This window comes from Panthera pardus, unplaced genomic scaffold (genome assembly GCF_024362965.1).
Source record: "Panthera pardus isolate Hobbes unplaced genomic scaffold, ASM2436296v1 HiC_scaffold_7, whole genome shotgun sequence".
NCBI classification, from domain to species: domain Eukaryota; kingdom Metazoa; phylum Chordata; class Mammalia; order Carnivora; family Felidae; genus Panthera; species Panthera pardus.
Genome location: NW_026527002.1, coordinates 7,013,441 through 7,034,127, shown reverse-complemented (window position 1 = coordinate 7,034,127; position 20,687 = coordinate 7,013,441). Strand labels below are relative to the sequence as shown.

Sequence of the window (20,687 nt, the reverse complement as noted above, 5' to 3'; positions counted from 1 at the left end):
TCATTCTCTAACGTTTTCACAAACATAACACATTTGCACGAACATGCATATCATTGGCATGCACTTATGTCATAAAAGCCGATGACTTAATATGGTAGAATCTAGCATATAGAATAATGTATCAAAGTTGTGCTATCAATTAAATATGAATTCCATCTAATGCCCTGATCTTCTGGAAATAAACCAAAGTCCATTAGTCTCAGACCATAAACGTATCCATTTGAGAACCATAAAAGCATTTGCTATTGTTGACTAGAGGTTTAAAATATTCTAAGCTGGGAGAATATTTGATGGTGACTCTGAATTAACTGACAGACTCTTTCAGGGTCTCCCTGAATAAAATCTACAGTGCCGAAAATGTACCCAAATGACTAAAAATGTACTTCACAGGGGTGACAGAACACTTTAATTAAGCACCACTCAGGTTGACTCGGCCCAAAGGAAAAACAAGCAAACCCTAAGCTACCACTGCTGGTCTCTTAAAGCTCTAGAGAAAAGAAAAAAAATACAGAAATAAAATAACAAATTAGCTGATTCTAATAGTTCATGGATTGAACAAAGTTAAGGTCCACTTGGAGCACCTGGGTGGCTCGGTCGGTTGAGCATCTGACTTCAGCTCAGGTCATGATCTCACAGTTCGTGGGTTTGAGCCCTGCATCAGATTCTGTGATGACAGCTCAGAGCCTGGTGCCTGCTTTCGATTCTGTGTCTCCATTTCTCTCTGCCCCTCCTGCAATCATGCTCTGTCTCTCAAAAAAATAAAATAAACATTTAAAAAAATTTCGTTTAAAGTTAAGTTTCACTAAAAGCATGAATCACCATCAGAGTGTGGGCATAAAAAAACAAACTGCGTAAATTTTTGTGTACTTTTTCAAGACAGTGTTTGAAAAAAGTTGATTTATACTAAAATGTAGGGGTGCCTGGATGGCTGAGTCCTTTAATTGTCCAATTCTTGATTTTGGCTCAGGTCATGATCTCAGAGTTCATGGGATCAAGCCCCACCTTGAGCTCTATGCTGACAGCACAGAGCCTGCTTGGGATTCTTTGTCTCTCTCTCTCTGCCCCTCCCTCACATGTGCACACACACTCCCTCCCTTTCTCTCTCAAAATAAGTACATAAACATTGGAAAAAATAACTATTTATATACCAAAATGTAAAGCCCACTAATGCCCATTAATATCTGATACACAGTATCAGAAAAATGGCTATTTAACTGCAAAATCATCTGGAAAAAAAATAAGGTAAAGCCAAAGCCGTCTCTCCATAGGTATCTTACCATATAAAAATATCTATTTCTACAAACTTAACATGAACCGTATTATTTTATTCACAAATTTATCAGTTTCTTGACTTAAGGCATTTATATAAAGCACAGAAAGCATAAAGCTGGTAGGGAGAGCTAACATCAAATAATCAAAACTATCTCAGCATGTTAGAATGTTGGACTGATATCAAAAAAATAAAAACTGGTATCAAGGTAAAGGTCCACATTTTGGTTCAAAACATCAGTTATATATTTTTCAGTGAAAGGATCTGAATACAATATCCTAAATGATCTTAATGAATACCAAAAGTCCAATAGCAATGCCCTACAACATGTATTCCAAGCCAAGACCATACTAACAGACATATGAGGTCCACACTAAAGGAACACCATTATTCTAACCATTCAGATTATATGAAAAGACAGGCTCCTACATGGAGAAAAACACTTTATTTATTTATTTTTTAATATATAAAATTTATTGTCAAATTGGTTTCCATACAACACCCAGTGCTCATCCCAAAAGGTGCCCTCCTCAATACCTTTAAAAGAAATATCCATAACGGTAAATAATTAGAAAACATATATTAGGAGGAACTATTAAAAATATATATTTCAAATAGAAGAGAATATACTAAAAAGAAACTAAAAATCCACTTTTTATTGTGTGTGTGTGTGTGTGTATGAAGGATATACTAAGAAGAAATGAGAATATACTAAGTAAAAACATCAAGGTTTGTTTTATAGGACAGGATGTTGACTTTTTATATGCCAAAAGAATTTATAAGCAGTAGGTTTTCTGTTCAACATAGAGAGGTACTTTCAACTGATTAGGATTGCTTAAAACTGTGTGCCTTATTTCTGCATTCATGTGAACTTTTATGTTATTTTTGCCAGGTGAAAAGTCCCTTCAAATCCTCATTCTTTTTTTTTTTTTTTAATCTTTATTTTTGAGACAGAGAGACAGAGAAGCAGGCCCCAGGCTCTGAGCTGTCAGCACAGAGCCCGATGTGCTTGAATTCACAAACTGTGAGATCATGACCTGAGCCGAAGTTGGACACTTAACCAACTGAGCCACCCAGGTTCCCCCTTCATATCTTCATTCTGTGATAAATGAAAACTTACACTACCTCTACACTGTAACTTACTACAATAGCATGAGCACAAAAGAATAAACTTATACTTCAGTCTGGATGTTGCTATTTTTTTAACATTAAAAAAAAACCTCTAAGATCACAACAGGAAGAACAGTTAATATAAGCTATTACCTTGTCTATTTATAAGAATTATTCTAAAAAAATAACACAAAATACAGAGGAGCATCCGTTGCCAGCTATACTTGAAAAAAATTGAAAAACAATACCCAATAGTAAGGGAGTAGGTAAATATGGTATGGAATATCTATACAATGGATTATTTGCAGCTATTAAATTATTTTATAAAATTATTTAATGTTATAAAAATACTCATAATGCTTACTATATTCTATTAGCTGAGAAGCAGATTACAAAACTGTGTACTCAACATAACCTATATATGTGTGTATGCATTTAGGACGGTAATAAGATGATATAATTTTAACTTTTTCCTTTATGCCTTATGTGTTCTACATTTTTTTTCAGAATAAACTTAGTTTACTGTGACTGCTTTTAAGGAAGACTTAAACTTGGTAACAGATTTCACATCTTCTTTGCCCAAATATTACTTGTTTGTTTTTTAAAGTGTTGGCATCTAAAGAGGTTTAAAGAAAGTATATGCAGGGCGCCTGAGTGGCTCAGTTGGTTAAGCTTCTGACTTTGGCTCAGGTCATGATCTCTCTGCTTGTGAGTCTGAGCCCTGCATCGGGCTGTGCCGACAGCTCAGGGCCTGGAGCCTGCTTCAGATTCTGTGTCTCCCTCTCTTTCTGCCCCTCCCCCATTCAGGCTCTCTCAAAAACAAATAAATATTAATTTTTTTAAATTTTAAAACAAGAAAGTATATGCTATGGCTGAGACTTTGGCACAGATTAGGCCTTGCTCAGTAACAGCAGTGAGACGCCAGCGGCTGACTAAGGACCGCTGTGGCTGCACACACTGCAATGCTCAAATTCTCCCGGACAGAATGGGTGGGTTGCCCTCAATTTGGAGGGAAGACTTCAACCACATTTATCTTCCTGAGCCTCAGTTTTCTCATTCATAAAAATAAGTCACATTGAAGATTTCTAAGGACAATTTCAGTTCAGAACATCCAATTGTAAAGCTTCTCTTTTTGGTTCAAATGTTTTTAGATGCAATGTTTCCAAACTTATGTGGAAGCAATTTATATTCCCAAATATTTTAATAACTACTAAAATACAAATTTCCAAAGTGCTTATGGAAGAAATGATATGGTGCCTTAGATTTGCTATAATCCAAGGGGGGCAACGTGGGACACAATGTGAAGGATCATAACTAAAACAAGACTTGGTCATATGGTGGTAATTGTTGAATCTGGGCAGTGGGTACGTGGGAAGTCATTATTCCATTCTATTTTTGTGTATATTTGAAAGTTACCATAACTTTTAAATTTCTTTTTAAAAAAAGTAAAATTCCTTCCTCAAAACGTCCCCCTTCCCTAACAAAACTAATATTAAAATTCAACTTAGCCCTAAAGGAAAATCTTGCAAATTTAATGGCCTTACACCTCTATTTACTACAAAAAAAGTACTATCTATTGAATATGTAGTTTTAGAAGTTCTAAATCTCTGCCTCTCTCTGATGTAGATGAGAAAAACATCCATTTTCTTTTTAATAAGCAAGCGTCTTGAATACAGAGGACAGGTTTATTTTATCTATAATACCTAATCCTCAAACTCTTTAAAACTTGCCCTATCCTGGAGTAGACTGACAACCATAATCTCATTCTTCAGGAGCGGATAGTTGCTTTTGATACTTTTAAAACATGAAATAACTTTGCTGAATTATTTTTCAACTAACATATATTTTAATATGAATGGCTAATGTAACCCAAATCCATCTAGCATGACAGCTAAATTGCAAAACCAAAAGGAAGGTATTTCTGGCAAGAAACACCTTTTAAGTACTACGGATGTTTGAGAGGTAGAAAGAAGACAGTTGTGATTTCATTACTCAGTAATGAATGGGAACCTTCTAGGTAATAGTCATACGTGAAGATATTTTTTCCTATTAAAGTCATCGACGTATAAAAGCCATTTCTACTACAATCCGCGAAGGCAGCACACAAATCACGGGGATTTTGCAAACGGCATTTGCATTAGGAGAGCTTTACCATCTGAATTTCCAGGATTTCATGTCCAGTGTCTGTGCCATGTCAATGACTTAAATAGCGCATTAACAAATGAAGTTCAGTCTCCCTTTTCTCAGTTTTTGGCCCACTCTCCATTTCTCCTATATCACCATTAACCACAACAAAGGACTTACACCTACCTAACCCATTCCCCCCACCTCCATTCTGGTAACCATCAGCTTATTCTCTACAGTTAAGAGTCCTTTTCTTGTTTTGCCTCTCTCTCCTTTTTTCCCCTTTACTCATTTGTTTTGTTTCTAAAATTCCACACATGAGTGAAGTCATATGGTATTTGTCTTTCTCTGTCTTATTTTTCTTAGCATAATAGTCTCTAGCTCCATCCAGGTTGCTGCAAATGGCAAGATTTCATTCTTTTTGATGGCTGAGTAGTACTGTAATATTCCATTGTGTGTATGTGTGGATACACATATGCTCTTTATCCTTCTTTATGCACTCATCAGTTGATGGACAATAGGGCTGTTCCTATAATTTGGTTATTGTAGATAACGCTGCTATAGACATTGGGGTGCATGTATCCCTTTGAATTAGTATTTTTGTAGTCTTTGGATAAATACCTAGTAGTGCAATTGCTGTATCACAGGGTAGTTCTACTTTTAAGTTTTTGAGGAACCTCCATACGCTTTTCCAGAGTGGTCACACCAGTTTGCATTCCCACCAATAGTGCAAGAGGGTTCCCCTCTCTCCTTGCCAATACCTGCTTCTTGTGTTGTTGATTTTAGCCATTCTGACAGGTGTAAGATGATACCTCATTGTAGTTTTGATTTGTATTTCCCTGATGATGAGTTATGTTGAGCATATTTTCGTGTGTGTGTTGGCCATCTGTATGTCTTCTTTGGAAAAACGTTCATGTATTCTGCCCACTTTTTCATTGTATAGTTCATGTTTGGAGTGTTGAGTTCTATAAATTCTTTATATATTTTGGATACTAACCCTTTATCAGAGGAGTGTACTTGTTGTGATGAGTACCAGGTGGGGCATGGACATGTTGAATCAATATATTGTACACCTGAAACTAATATCGTACTTTATGTTAACTAACTGGAATTTAAATAAAAACTTCAAACAAACAAAAAAAGGACTTGCAAGTCTTTTTATAAATGAATTAATAACTGAAATTTTGTTTTGTGTCTAGCATGCCCTGAATGTTTCCCACATCTCATGTATCAGTTTTTAACTTTATATTTTTATGTGATTGTTTAATATTTATCTGGCTCGATGGAGTGTAAACTCCAAGAAGTCAGAGACTGAGTCTGTTTTGTCTATCACTGTATTTCCTTACATCTGACATTTGGTAAGCACAAAATTCCTATTTGATAATTCATTACATGAAAGAATGACTTGAAAAAGTTTATATTTATCATGAGGTCTAATTTCATCATTTTTGAAAATTACTCAATCTTTCTAGCTTTATTCTAAAACGTATACCTTCCAATCCTTAAAAATTTAACAATGGTATCAAATAAGGGGTTAATATCCAAAATATACAAAGAACTGATACAACTCAAAAACAGAAAAACAATCTGATTACAAAATGGACAGAAGAACAGACATTTTTCTAAAAAATATTCAAATGGCTAACATGTATATGAAAAGATGGTCAATATCACTAATCATCAGGAAAATTCAAATCAAGACCAATGAGATATCACCTCATACGAGTAAGAATGGCTATCATCAAGAAAACAAGAGATTAAGTGTTGATGAGGATATGGAGAAAAGGGAGCCCTTGTGCACCACTGGTGTTTAAGCTGGTAGCACCACAACGGCAAACGGCATGGAGATTCCTCAAAAAATTAAAAATAGAACTACCGTATGATCCAGCAACTCCACTTCTGAGTATGTATCCAAAGGAAATGAAAACAGGATACTGAAGAGATATATGCACTTCCATGTTTATTGCAGCATTATTCATAGTAGCCAAGATATGGAAACAATCTAAGTGCCCAGCAGCATTTCAACGGGTAAGGAAGCTGTGAAAGCCGTAAGAAGGAAATCCTTCCGTTTGGAACAACATGGATAGACCTTGAGAAAATTATGCCAAGTGACATAAGTCAGACAAAGATAAATACTTTCTGAGATCCTGTATATGTGGAAACTAAAAAAAAGCTAAAGTTATAAAAACAGAAAGTAAAATGGTAGTTACCAAGGGCTTGGAGTTCAGGGGTGGGAACAGAAGAGATGTTTAAGGATACAAATTTGCAACTAGTATGTAAATAAGACATAAAGATGTAAGGTATAGTGACTATAGGTGACAATATTGTATTATAGACACTAAAATTATGAATACACTAGATCTCAATTATTCTCATTACAAAAAAGAAATATATAATTACACAACGTGATGGAGGTGCACTGTTGCATATTGCATGTATTATATATCTATTGCATAGTGCGATATATAAAAATATTAAATCAACATACGGTACACCTTAAATTTAAAAACGTTTAACAACGGTAACATTTCAAAGATGTTTTCGCCAGAAGAGACAAATATTCATAAGATATATAGAAGTTTTCCTCTTCAGCATTTTGTTACTCTTAAAAAAAGTATCTATTTCTAGGGATTTCAGCTAGTATGTTATTTTCAACCAAGTCAAATTTTACTTGAGGTGGCCATCCCAGATTTAGGTGCCATTACTTCCTGACACAAGATTGAGTTTTCCTTCTGTGAAAAATTTTAACTAAGCACATGTTTCTCATGCAGTGTGAGATTTGTCACACTGTTCCAAGGATTCATGATACGACACGGAAATATAAAACTGGGCCTGTTCCAACAGCAAGAATCGAAAGGCTAATTTCTCTTCCCTCTGCTTGATGTGATAGCATCATAAGGTTGTCAGCAAGAGACATCTATTTTCTGTTACTCTCTGAAAGAAAAGAGAGCACACCCAATTACTAATTTTCAAAAAGCGCTTTTTAAAAGGTAACACTGCAATTTATCTGACTCTCAAGATGGGATTAAAAAAAAAAAAAAAAAAAAAAAAAACGGCCAGAGACATCAGTCCAGTATTTCATTTCACCCAAAGATTACTAGCTTCTGATGCACAGAATTTGTCAGATATCATTCATTATACTTCGCAATCAGAGAGAAAGTAATACATTTAAGGGCAAGAAAGAAACTAAAAATTCAAAACTCTGAGGCCTACAGTACTTTATTCATGCCTCAGTTTCTTTATCAGTGAAACAGAAGAGATTATTTTTATTGTTACTTAGACTTTGGTGAGCATTTGCTGTTATTCATAAAATATATGCATAAAATATTTGGTATGTGATAGCCCAGTACAATGTCATAATTTAATAATTTCTTCTTACCAAGTCATTGTTATGGATGAATATTAAATTCAAGATAAAGAAATGAACACATTTTCACATACATGTATTCTTTGCAATATAAAACCAAAACATAAAAAAAGCAAGATAACAGCTTAAAAGCAAGTTCATGTGCAATAATGTAACCTATATTTTAAAAATAATATGATGCTCTTCCTGAGGCGGCCACAAAGAAGCAGTGCAGACAAACAACCCAAAAGAAGGGGGAAAAAAGCTGTTGCTTACTTGCAGTTGAAGAAAGTAAGGAACGCTTGGCCTCAAATGCTGCTGGTGTTTCTTGCTGATTTTTCGTCTCATGGATCTTTTCCTCCTCTTGGCTGGGTGTTGCTGACATACCCATTGGGTTTTCTCTGCCAACTGAAATTAAGATTTTAAAAGATGCCATCGTCTCAAAATCACTTGTTTTTTCTCAGAAAACTCACCATATGTTCAGCTATGCAAGTTTAAGTTTTGCTATTGTCTCCATTTCAATGCCTAGTCAAATCTTTTCACTCTGCATTACATACTTACCAGAAAATGACTTTTTATTCTTAGCAGCAGGCTGTGCATGAATGGTATTCGTATAAAATTTATTCACTGATTTGTAAATCCAAGCAATAATTTAACACCACAGTATGAATCAAATAACTTATTCAAGATGTTTTTCTTATGGATTCTAAACAGAAACTCCTTTGACAATTTGGTACTTTGCCTTCCTCAGAAGGGGAAACTGACTAAAACATGATTCAAATAATACTTCATGTTACCTTACTAAAATATGAAAATCATAGAAATATATCAAATAAATATAAATGTTTATATGTACACACATATATATAAATATATGCACACACACATATAAATGAAGAAAACATTAGCTATTTTTCTGCCTTTTATTTAGAAGCAAGTGTTCTGGTATTTTGTTCAGGAATAGGTATCTCTAGTCTACCTGAATAATAACTCCAATTTTATAGCATATGTTCCTAAGTGCTATTTGTGTTTAGGATTTCAAAGTTTGAGTTGTTTGTGTTTCATTTTTAGGCATCAGCCATAGATGAGACCTCATCAGCAACAAAAAATTATACAGATGTCTGATTCTACACATTAATAAATAATAGCAGCTACTTCTTAATACCACAATTACAGCCAACAATTTAAGATGACCCGTAAAACATATGTTAGCATGAGAAGGCGTAATGCTCTCATAAGTACGGTTAACAGAAATCAGCAACACTAAAACACATGGAGTCATGGCACTGACTACACAACACTGGTATCTGAAGAACTGCCCATGATTATATTGTCATAAATAACCTTATAATTATTTGATATCATATGATGTAATTTCAGGCAATAACCATCTTTTAAACACCAAACTCTGTAAAACATAAGGTTTTCCATATGGTTTATTTACAATGCAATGCTTAGACACTGGAGATTGATGCTAATAAAGGAACTTTAAAATATTAAAAAGAAGATCAGAAATAACTAGAAATATGTCCACTGAGAGTAAATGTACACTTACAGAAAAGAAATAAAAAAGATTCCTAAATATAATATACATGGCATCCATTTTCTTATGGTCCATTAAGGGACCCATAATTAAGGGACTACATTATTTACAAATAATGTAGAAATCCAAGATTTACAAAGAGAAAATAAACTCTCTCCCAGTCACTGCCATAAGCATAAGAATAAATCCATGCATAACACGCGGTTTTGACATGGATGAGGTCACAGCCCAGGAGGAGAACACATGAACAATGACCTCTGCTACATATTGCTGAGTGCTGTAATGTACAACGCATGCACAGGTGCCTCGCACAGAAAGGGCTGTACAACAGTGAGCCTAAGCAGACTCTGAAACAGGAATAAGCATTTCTTGCCTCTATTCTCCCACACTGGCTTTTCAAGATTCTACCTCATCCTCAAAACGAATGTCAAATTTTTATAAACACAACAGTTGTCTTAATAGCAGGAAACCCAGGATCTAGACGACATTTTCCGGATAGGTCATCTAGGATGGTCCTGTCCTTCTGTACAGAACACTGCCCATCTTGCCTTGGAGCCACGTGGGTCACAGCTGGAGGTCCAAAACCCAGGTACCAAACAGCCATCCAGTGGATTCACAGCCTACTCTGAATTGCGGTAACTCTTACCGGTGTGCTCTCTCTGTCTCACGTTCACAATTTAAACAGGAGTGTGGAAATTTATCAAACATAAAATCAAACCTGTGATAAAGGTGAAAGAAACAGGACTGTCTAGCTGGAAATCGTACCAGAAGGTATGTATTATTGATAGCTGGGATTGACTGATTAATTTGCTTACTTCAGATAGCATCTCAGTATACCCAACAGTTCGGTAGCATCAAGATCAACCAGACAGAAAGGCTCTAACTACAAAAAGTGAACTAGTAAAAATATTTTGGTTCACTGAATACCAGCTATTTAAAAAAGGCAAAATAGGGGTACCTGGGTGGCTCAGCCGGTTAAGTGTCCTACTTCAGCTCGGGTCACAATCTCGCGGTTCATGAGTTCCAGCCCCGCATCGGCCTCTGTGCTGACAGCTCAGAGTCCAGAGCCTGTTTGGATTCCGTGTCTCCCTCTCCCTCTCTCTCTCCGCCTTTCCCCAGCTCACGGTCTGTCTCTCTCTTTCTCTCTCTCAAAAATAAATAAACCTTAAAATTTGTTTAAAAAAATAAATAAAACAAAAAAGGCAAAATACGCTAAAACACAATAGCAATGTGTCATGCTGTTATGGCATATATATTTAAATCTATAAAATATATTTTATTATATGAAATATGTTTTTGCCATATTCTTCTACATAAGATCATAATGTACACATTCAGAATCTGATGATCAGGTATATGACAGTATTCACTTGTATTCTGAAACTTGGATGATCTTAGAAGATTAGTATGAAGTGAAAATGAATTTTCCAAACATACTCTAATAAAAACTTCCATAAGACTTGAACCTGAAGGAGATTCCTCATGTTATAATAAAAAATTAACATCTGAACCATATCTTCAGTCCTGAATTTTTTTTTCAAGTTACTGATACCCAAGCCTCATGGTTTGAATACAGAAGGTGGCTAATACCATTAAACCAGACTGGAATTTGAGTAAGAAGTGGCAAACTTTAGGCATAATTTAAGTCTCAGTTATGATACTTATAAAACTGGAATATACCCAGTTCACTGTTACTTAAGTGTTCTAAAAAAGAAACAGTGTACTAAGGTTAATGGAGGGGTGCCTGGGTGGCTCAGTCGGCTGAGTATCTGAGTCTTGATTTCAGCACAGGTCATGTGGGGGGCCGGGCCCCGGTGCCAGGCTGAGACCGGGTTGAGCAATGTTCCCCGTTGACTCAAGCCAACCCAGTGGTTCCCCCTCCCATTCCCCCACTCTCAAGGGCATACGAAAGCCTTGTCAAGGCTGAGAAAGTTAATTCCTGAAGCCTGTGGTCTGCAGGTGTTGGCAGTAATGTTACCTCCCTTTTTCTACCCCGAGTCAGATAGAAACAAACATGGGAATTGTGTTTTGCTAGCAATCTTATCAACAAGGTCTTGTGACCCGTCTAGAAAATGCAAGAAACACAGAACTAAATGTTTTGGTGGGCAGTGATTATGTGAAACCTGTTTATTCTTAGAATGACCTAACCCATAAGAGTCTGGTTATAAAAGATTGTGTACAGCAACAATAAAGCCGTCACTTGGGCCATCAGCCCAGGGGACCCTCCTGTTCCCAAACTTTCTCTTCTCTTCTCTTTTCTTGCATTCCCCTACCCTCAGGACCCTGACCTCGGTGTTTGTCGCGCCGGCCTTAACAGGTCATGACCCCTGTGTTGTTGGATCAAGCTGATCCCACGCTGAGCATGGAGCCTGCTTAAGATTCTCTCTCTTTCTCCCTCTGCCCCTCTCCCCCACTGGCATGCTCAAAAAAGAAAGAAAGAAAGAAAGAAAGAAAGAAAGAAAGAAAGAAAGAAAGAAAGAAAGAAAGAAAGAAAGAAAGAAAGAAAGAAAGAAAGAAAGAAAGAAAGGAGGAAGGAAGGAAGGAAGGAAGGAAGGAAGGAAAGAAAGAGATAAAGAAAAAGAAAAGAAAAAAGAAAAGAAAAGAGAAAAGAAAAGAAAAGAAAAGAAAAGAAAAGAAAAGAAAAGAAAAGAAAGGAAAAGTTAGCTAATAGAAAGTCACAAGTTATACTGATCCAACATTCCCTAAGAAACTCCAAGAACACTGTGTTGTTATTATATGGAATTATAAGCGTGGGGTTTATTGTCTGGAACAATGGGATTGAAAACACTTCCAAATAATCCATTGAGAACCTTCTCCACGGGCTCAGTGTAATAACTGACTATGTAAGCATATGAAATCAAATCTCTTCACACTTTCTCCTATGTATAGAGTTCATAGTAACTGTGAATGTAAATTCATGATCAAGAGAATAAATATGTTTTGCTGCACAAGCCAACTATTTCAACTAAATGGCAGTAGGAACAATGACTTTTTATTATAAATCCTCAAGACACCATTAATTAAACCAAATTCTAACCAAATTGTAGACAAAGAAACCAAGTTACAGAGAAGTTATATGATTTGTCCTAAGTGATTACACGAGGGAATGAGAAGATAACTCCCCAAGAATCCATCAACTCTAAGTTATAAAAAATACACCATGATGAATCAGATCAGAAACTAATGAAACTGAAAACAGGACATCAATAGAGAAAATCAATGTACCAAACTCTGATTCTTTGAAATGATCAATAAAATTAGTAAGTCTCTTGTCAGACTAAGAAAAAAAAAAGATGAAAGAACACAAATTATAACATTAGAAATGAAACAGATGACATCACTACAGATCCTATGGACATTAAAAGGTTATAAAGGAATACTATCAGCAATTCTATGATCTCAAGTTTGATAACCTAGATGAAATGGACTAATTCCTGGAAATCTGACAATTTGCCAAAACTCACACAAGAAGAAATAGAAAAAATGGATGGTCTTAAATCTATTAAAGAGACTAAATCAATATTTAATAGTCTTCTAAAATAGAAAACACCTGGCTCAAACAAATTCACTGGTGAATTTTACACCAAAAAATTTAAAGGAGAAATTACACCAATTCTCTACAATCTCTTACGGTGGATAGAAAAAAAAGGAAATATTTCCTAACTCATTCTATGAGGTCAGGATTGCCCTAATACCAAAAACCAGACAAAGATATCACAAGACAAAACTACAGACCAATACTTCTGATGAACGTAGATGCAAAAATCCTCAACAAAATATTAGCAAATTGAATCCAACAATTTATAAAAAAAGATTAATAGAACAAGTCCAAGTGGGATCTATCCCAGGTATGCAAGACTGGTTCAACATTCAAAAATCAACTAATGTGAAAGACAGATACCATGTTTTCACTCTTATGTGGATCCTGAGAAACTTAACAGAAGACCATGGGGGAGGGGAAGGGAAAAACAAGAAGTTAGAGAGGCAGAGAGCTAAAGCATAAGAGACTCTTAAAAACTGAGAACAAACTGAGGGTTGATGGGGGGTGGGAGGGAGGTGAGGGTGGATGATGGGTATTAAGGAGGGCACCTTTTGGGATGAGCACTGGGTGTTGTATGGAAACCAATTTGACAATAAATTTCATATTTAAAAAAAGCTCCATTAATACCTATAAAAGCTGCAACTACATTTTATGGAACTATATGAATAATTGCGGAAACCTTAAAAAAAAGAAACAAAAATCAACTAATGTAAGGATTTGTAGGTCATTGAAAATATTCTTTAGATATTATATTGATGGATATATGTCATTATACATTTGTCCAAACCCAGAGAATGTACAATACCAAGAGGGAACCAAAATGTTAACTATGAACTCTAAGTAATTATGATGTGTTAATGTAGGTTCATCAATTGTAATAAACATACCATCTGGTGGAGAATGTTGATGGGGGAGGCTATGCATGTGGTAGGCAGGAAGTATATGGAAAATCTCTATACTTTACCCACAATTTTTCTGTAAACCTTAAACCGTTCTTAAAGAAAAACTGTTAAGAAAATATGGCTGAAAACAATTCACCATGAGAAGCTCTTCCTTTCTTTATAATCATAACCACAGGGGCGCCTCGGTGGCTCAGCCGGTTAAGTGCCAACTTCAGCTCAGACCATCATCTCACGGTTCATGGGTTCGAGCCCCACGTTGGGCTCTGTGCTGACAGCTCAGAGCCTAGAGCCTGCTTCGGATCCTGTGTCTCCCTCTTCTCTGTCCCTCCCCTGCTTGTGCTCTATCTCTCTCTCTCTCTCCTTCAAAAAGAAAATAAACATTAAAAAAAATAATCATCATCATAACCACAAACACTTGTTTAGTGCTTACTGAGTACCAGGCACGATGATAAGCATCCTACAGACGTTAACTCATGTAATCCACACACCAACACTGTGAGGCACTCCTCATCCTTATTTTACAGAGAATGGACGTTCGGTACAAGTGCTATGAGAGCGCACAGCTAGCAAGAGGCCGAACCGGGATGTGAACAACTGGTAGTGCATCTCAGAGCCTGTGAGCCTCCCTACCCTGCTTTACTTTCAAACCTCTAGCCGTTTGGTAGGTGAACCCAGTCAACAAGAGTGTCATCGTAGGGCAGAGCAATGACCTCCATATGATTGTGAGCCCTGCCAGACCAACCAGTATATAAATACACGTCCTTCAAGCACACGGGCTTCTAAGGAGGCCAGGGCCCGGCATTCAGGGGTACATGCCTGGGGACAACAGGTACCTTCCCCACAGGAAGGTCTTCACATAAGTCTCCTGAAATGTAACCTTACTATGATCTTCCTAAAATGATCTCTTCCCCCGTACAAGTCCCTGATTGCTAGGAGTACCAGAAAATTTCAACTCTACCTTCTATGAAGAAACGTTAATGTTTAAAAAAAAAAAAGGCATGGAGCTGGGCTTCTCTATATCTGTACTGAAATACAAACAAGACTCAACAGTTTTAAGGGGGTATTTGTTGTTATGCTTGGTATACAGCAGGCTCAATCTATCATATATGGGATATATGAATCCCAGATTCTATGAAATATATATATTCTAGTTAGAATATATTACTTTTAAGTAAACATTCTGCTGCTCACCACAAAACTCTAAGGAGCACCTGGGTGTCTCAGTCGGTAAAGCGTCCAGACTTTAGCTCAGGTCATCACCTCGTGGTTTGTGAGTTTGAGCCTGGCCTTGGGCTCTGTGCTAATACCTCGGATAGCTATCGGATCCTGAAGCCTGCTTCAGATTATGTGTCCATCTGTCTCTCTCTCTCTCTCTCTGCCCCCTCCCCACCCTTGCTTGTTTTCTCTCTCAAAAATAAATATTTAAAAATTTTTAAAAACTCTCTAAGAGAGTTGCTTAACACTTTTTGAGTCATGGTTCCCTCTGAAAACCTAAAGGTCATGAATGAGCTTGTTCCCACCTTAAATGCACACTTATGTGTATTTGTCTACAAATTATTTACTCAAAATATGTTTACTCAATTTCAAAAGGTTCACAGACTCACACTAAAAGTTCTTACTGTAACTCAATGTTTCTATTCTTATTTACATATGACAAAACAGAGGTTAAGCCAGATGAAAAGATATATAGGGCAATGTCTGGGAGGGCCCAGAGTGCAGGAGCTTCTGTCCCCACTGAGTGGGGTGCCTCAACCTCCCAGTACATATATGTGTTCATTAACCTGTAAAGCTCCCCAAACCCCATACTATTGGGATTTTAGGGAGGCTTTCTCATATAGGCATGATCAATTATTAACTCCATTTCTAGCTCCTCTCCTGTCTCTGAAGAATGGGGAAATGAAGTTAAAAACACCAAAGATTCTAATCCTGACAGGCTCTTTCTGGTGGCCAGCTCCCACCCAGGAGCCATCCAGGGACCCACCCAGAGTTGCCTCATTAGAACAAAAGACACTCTTAGTGCTCTCAGGACTTCAGAATTTACAAGGGTTCTAGGAGTTCTGTGCAGGAACCAGAGTGGTGGGGGGGGGGGGGGCGGGGAATGGCAGAGACCAATATATTTTCTATTATCTCACACTGTTCTCTAAATTTTTTGTTATACCTTTGTTCATCTGATATGGCAGCAAATTCAGTACCACCCAGAAAAGTAAGGGAAAATGTGGGTAAAAGTAAAGACAAATAGCCCACAAAACAGATTTTTCAATGGTACATACGAGTATAGCAAACATGAGCCTTTGTACAGCAGCCATTCTTTGTGCTTTCTTTTGTTAAAATGTGCATAGTCTAATGATTAATTAGAGTCCAAATAAATCCTGCAAAGGAACTGTTGCAATGAATTCTGCAGCTACATTTTTCATTATAGTCCTGGGTGGGGAAAATACAAACTTGACGTGGAAGCCAAAAGGCAAATGGTACACACATGGATTTCTTCAACACTGTGGTTCTTGTCTTATGAAAACGAGTAAGTATTACTAGAAAGGCATTTTGAATAAATGTTAGTGCTTCCATACCTTTCCTCAGAATTCCTAGGATTCATAATGCTTCAATAAAATTTCCAAAGCAATATAACCAGCATTAACACAGGAAGTTGCCTCAGTATATTTAGAAATAATATCATGGTCGGCTTCTGGGAAGATGGCGGCATAGGAAGACTCTGGGCTCACCGTGTCCTGCGGATCACTTAGATTCCACCCACACCTGCCTAAATAACCCAGAAAATCGCCAGGAGACTAGCAGAATGGATTCTCAGGAGCCAAGCGTAGACAAAAGGCCCACAGAAGAGGGGCCCCTCCCGAAGCGGATCTCTGAAGGAAAAGCGAGCTGAGCCTGCCCCTCCCACCCCTGTGCACCCTGCCGATCCACCCCAGCTAATACGCCAGATCCCCAGCACCACAAGCCTGGCAGTGTGCAAGTAGCCCAGACGGGCCACGCCACCCCACAGTGAATCCCGCCCCTAGGAGAGGGGAAGAGAAGGTACACACCAGTCTGACTGTGGCCCCAGCGGTGGGCCTGGGACAGACATCAGGTCTGACTGCGGCCCCGCCCACCACTGCGAGTTATTCAAGACAGCACAGGGGAAGTGCCCCGCAGTCCTGCACCACTCCAGGGACTATCCAAAATGACCAACGGAAGAATTCCCCTCAAAAGAATCTCCAGGAAATAATGACAGCTAATGAACTGATCAAAAAGGATTTAAACAATATAACAGAAAGTGAATTTAGAATAATAGTCATAAAATTAATCTCTGGGCTTGAAAACAGTATAAAGGACAGCAGAGAACCTATTGTTACAGAGATCAAGAGACTAAGGAACAGCCAGGAGGAGCTAAAAAAGGCTATTAATGAGCTGCAAAATAAAATGGAGATGACCATGGCTCGGATTGAAGGGGCAGAGGAGAGAATAGGTGAACTAGAAGATAAAATTATGGAAAAAGAAGAAGCTGAGAATAAGAGAGATAAAAAAATCCAGGAGTATGAGGAGAAAATTAGAGAACTAAGTGATGCACTAAAGAGAAATAACCTACACATAATTGGTATTCCAGACGAGGAAGAGAGAGGGAAAGGTGCTGCAGGTGTACTTGAAGAAATTATAGCTGAGAACTTCCCTGATCTGGGGAAGGAAAAAGGCATCGAAATCCAAGAGGCACAGAGAACTCCCTTCAGACATAACTTGAATTGATCTTCTGCACGACATATCATAGTGAAACTGGCAAAATACAAGGATAAAGAGAAAATTCTGAAAGCAGCGAGGGATAAACGTGCTCTAACACATAAAGGGAGACCAATAAGACTAGTGACGGATCTCTCTACTGAAACTTGGCAGGCCAGAAAGGAATGGCAGGAAATCTTCAATGTGATGAATAGAAAAAATACGCAGCTGAGAATCCTCTATCCAGCAAATCTGTCATTTAGAATAGAAGGAGAGATAAAGGTCTTCCCAAACAAACAAAAACTGAAGGAATTTGTCACCACTAAACCAGCCCTACAAGAGATCCTAAGGGGGATCCTGTGAGACAAAGTACCAGAGACATCACTACAAGCATAAAACATACAGACATCACAATGACTCTAAACCCATATCTTTCTATAATAACACTGAATGTAAATGGATTAAATGCGCCAACTAAAAGACATAGGGTATCAGAATGGATAAAAAAACAAGACCCATCTATTTGCTGTCTACAAGAGACTCATTTGAGACCTGAAGACACTTTCAGATTGAAAGTGAGGGGATAGAGAACTATTTATCATGCCACTGGAAGTCAAAAGAAAGCTGGAGTAGCCATACTTATATCAGACAAACTAGACTTTAAATTAAAGGCTGTAACAAGAGATAAAGAAGGGCATTATATAATAATTACAGGGTCTATCCATCAAGAAGAACTAACAATTATAAATGTCTATGCGCCGAATACGGGAGCCCCCCAAAATATAAAACAATTACTCACAAACATAAGCAACCTTATTGACAAGAATGTGGTAATTGCAGGTGACTTTAATACCCCACTTACAACAATGGATAGATCATCTAGACACATGGTCAATAAAGAAACAAGGGCCCTGAATGATACATTGGATCAGATGGACTTGACAGATATATTTAGAACTCTGCATCCCAAAGCAACAGAATATACTTTCTTCTCGAGTGCACATGGAACATTCTCCAAGATAGATCACATACTGGGTCACAAAACAGCCCTTCATAAGTATACAAGAATTGAGATCATACCATGCATACTTTCAGACCACAATGCTATGAAGCTTGAAATCAACCACAGGAAAAAGTCTGGAAAAACTCCAAAAGCATGGAGGTTAAAGAACACCCTACTAGGGGCGCCTGGGTGGCGCAGTCGGTTAAGCGTCCGACTTCAGCCAAGTCACGATCTCGCGGTCCGTGAGTTCGAGCCCCGCGTCAGGCTCTGGGCTGATGGCTCGGAGCCTGGAGCCTGTTTCCGATTCTGTGTCTCCCTCTCTCTCTGCCCCTCCCCCGTTCATGCTCTGTCTCTCTCTCTGTCCCAAAAATAAATTAAAAAAAAAAAAGTTGAAAAAAAAAAAAAAAGAACACCCTACTAAAGAATGAATGGGTCAACCAGGCAATTAGAGAAGAAATTAAAAAATATATAGAAACAAACAAAAATGAAAATACAACAATCCAAAAGCTTTGGGATGCAGTGAAGGCAGTCCTGAGAGGAAAATACATTGCAATCCAGGCCTATCTCAAGAAACAAGAAAAATCCCAAATACAAAATCTAACAGCACACCTAAAGGAAATAGAAGCAGAGCAGAAAAGACACCCCAAACCCAGCAGAAGAAGAGAAATAATAAAGATCAGAGCAGAAATAAACAATATAGAATCTAAAAAAACTGTAGAGTAGATCAATGAAACCAAGAGTCGGTCTTTTGAAAAAACAAACAAAATTGATAAACCTCTAGCCAGGCTTCTCAAAAAGAAAAGGGAGATGACCCAAATAGATAAAATCATGAATGAAAATGGGATTATTACAACCAATCCCTCAGAGATACAAACAATTATCAAGGAATACTATGAAAAATTATATGCCAACAAATTGGACAACCTGGAAGAAATGGACAAATTCCTAAACACCCACACACTTCCAAAACTCAAACTGGAGGAAATAGAAAGCTTGAACAGACCCATAACCAGCGAAGAAATGGAATCAGTTATCAAAAATCTCCCAACAAATAAGAGTCCAGGACCAGATGTCTTCCCTGGGGAATTCTACCAGACATTTAAAGCAGAGATAATACCTATCCTTCTCAAGCTATTCCAAAAAATAGAATGGGAAGGAAAACTTCCAGACTCATTCTATGAAGCCAGTATTACTTTGATTCCTAAACCAGACAGAGACCCGTTAAAAAAAGAGAACTACAGGCCAATATCCCTGATGAATATGGATGCCAAAATTCTCAATAAGATACTAGCAAATTGAATTCAACAGCTTATAAAAAAAACTATTCACCATGATCAAGTGGGATTCATTCCTGGGATGCAGGGCTGGTTCAACATTTGCAAATCAATCAACATGATACATCACATTAATAAAAGAAAAGATAAGAACCATATGATCCTGTCAATCGATGCAGAAAAAGCATTTGACAAAATTCAGCATCCTTTCTTAATAAAAACCCTCGAGAAAGTCGGAATAGAAGGAACATGCTTAAACATCATAAAAGCCATTTATGAAAAGCCTACAGCTAATATCATCCTCAATGGGGAAAAACTGAGAGCTTTCCCCCTGATATCAGGAACACGACAGGGATGTCCACTCTCGACGCTGTTGTTTAACATAGTGTTGGAAGTGCCAGCATCAGCAATCAGACAACAAAAGGAAATCAAAGGCATCAAAATTGGCAAAGATGAAGTCAAGCTTCCACTTTTTGCAGATGACATGATATTATACATGGAAAAGCCGATAGACTCCACCAAAAGTCTGCTAGAACTGATACATGAATTCAGCAAAGTTGCAGGATACAAAATCAATGTACAGAAATCAGTTGCATTCTTATACACTAATAATGAAGCAACAGAAAGACTAATAAAGAAACTAATCCCATTCACAGAAATAATATCATTAGGGTTAGCATTTCTGGGAATAGTCTACTTCTATACAAATGTTGACAATTTATGATACTGGTGATGAGATTCCCTGGATCAATGAGAATTTCTTGGTCAATCTGGGCATCTACAACAGTGGGGAGAGAGAACTACTTAGGCAAACTTTCAGTATCAACTTTTTCCCAGATTCTGTGAATACTAACAGGTAACATACAGAA

The 20,687-nt window shown here is 37.4% G+C and overlaps 1 protein-coding gene across 1 annotated transcript in view; it reads right to left on the bottom strand.

Annotated features, from left to right (window-relative positions):
• Positions 1-6,447: 6,447 nt before the first annotated feature.
• The window catches only part of LOC109250218 (uncharacterized), a 59,115-nt gene continuing 44,875 nt past the window's right edge, over positions 6,448-20,687 (bottom strand). Inside the window, exons 8-9 of the mRNA XM_019421228.2 lie at positions 8,127-8,258; positions 6,448-7,438 (exon numbers count right to left, since the gene is read on the bottom strand). Of these exons, the coding sequence (XP_019276773.2) occupies positions 7,422-7,438; positions 8,127-8,258 (149 nt within the window). The 3' untranslated portion in view covers positions 6,448-7,421. The remainder of the gene's footprint in view (positions 7,439-8,126; positions 8,259-20,687) is intronic.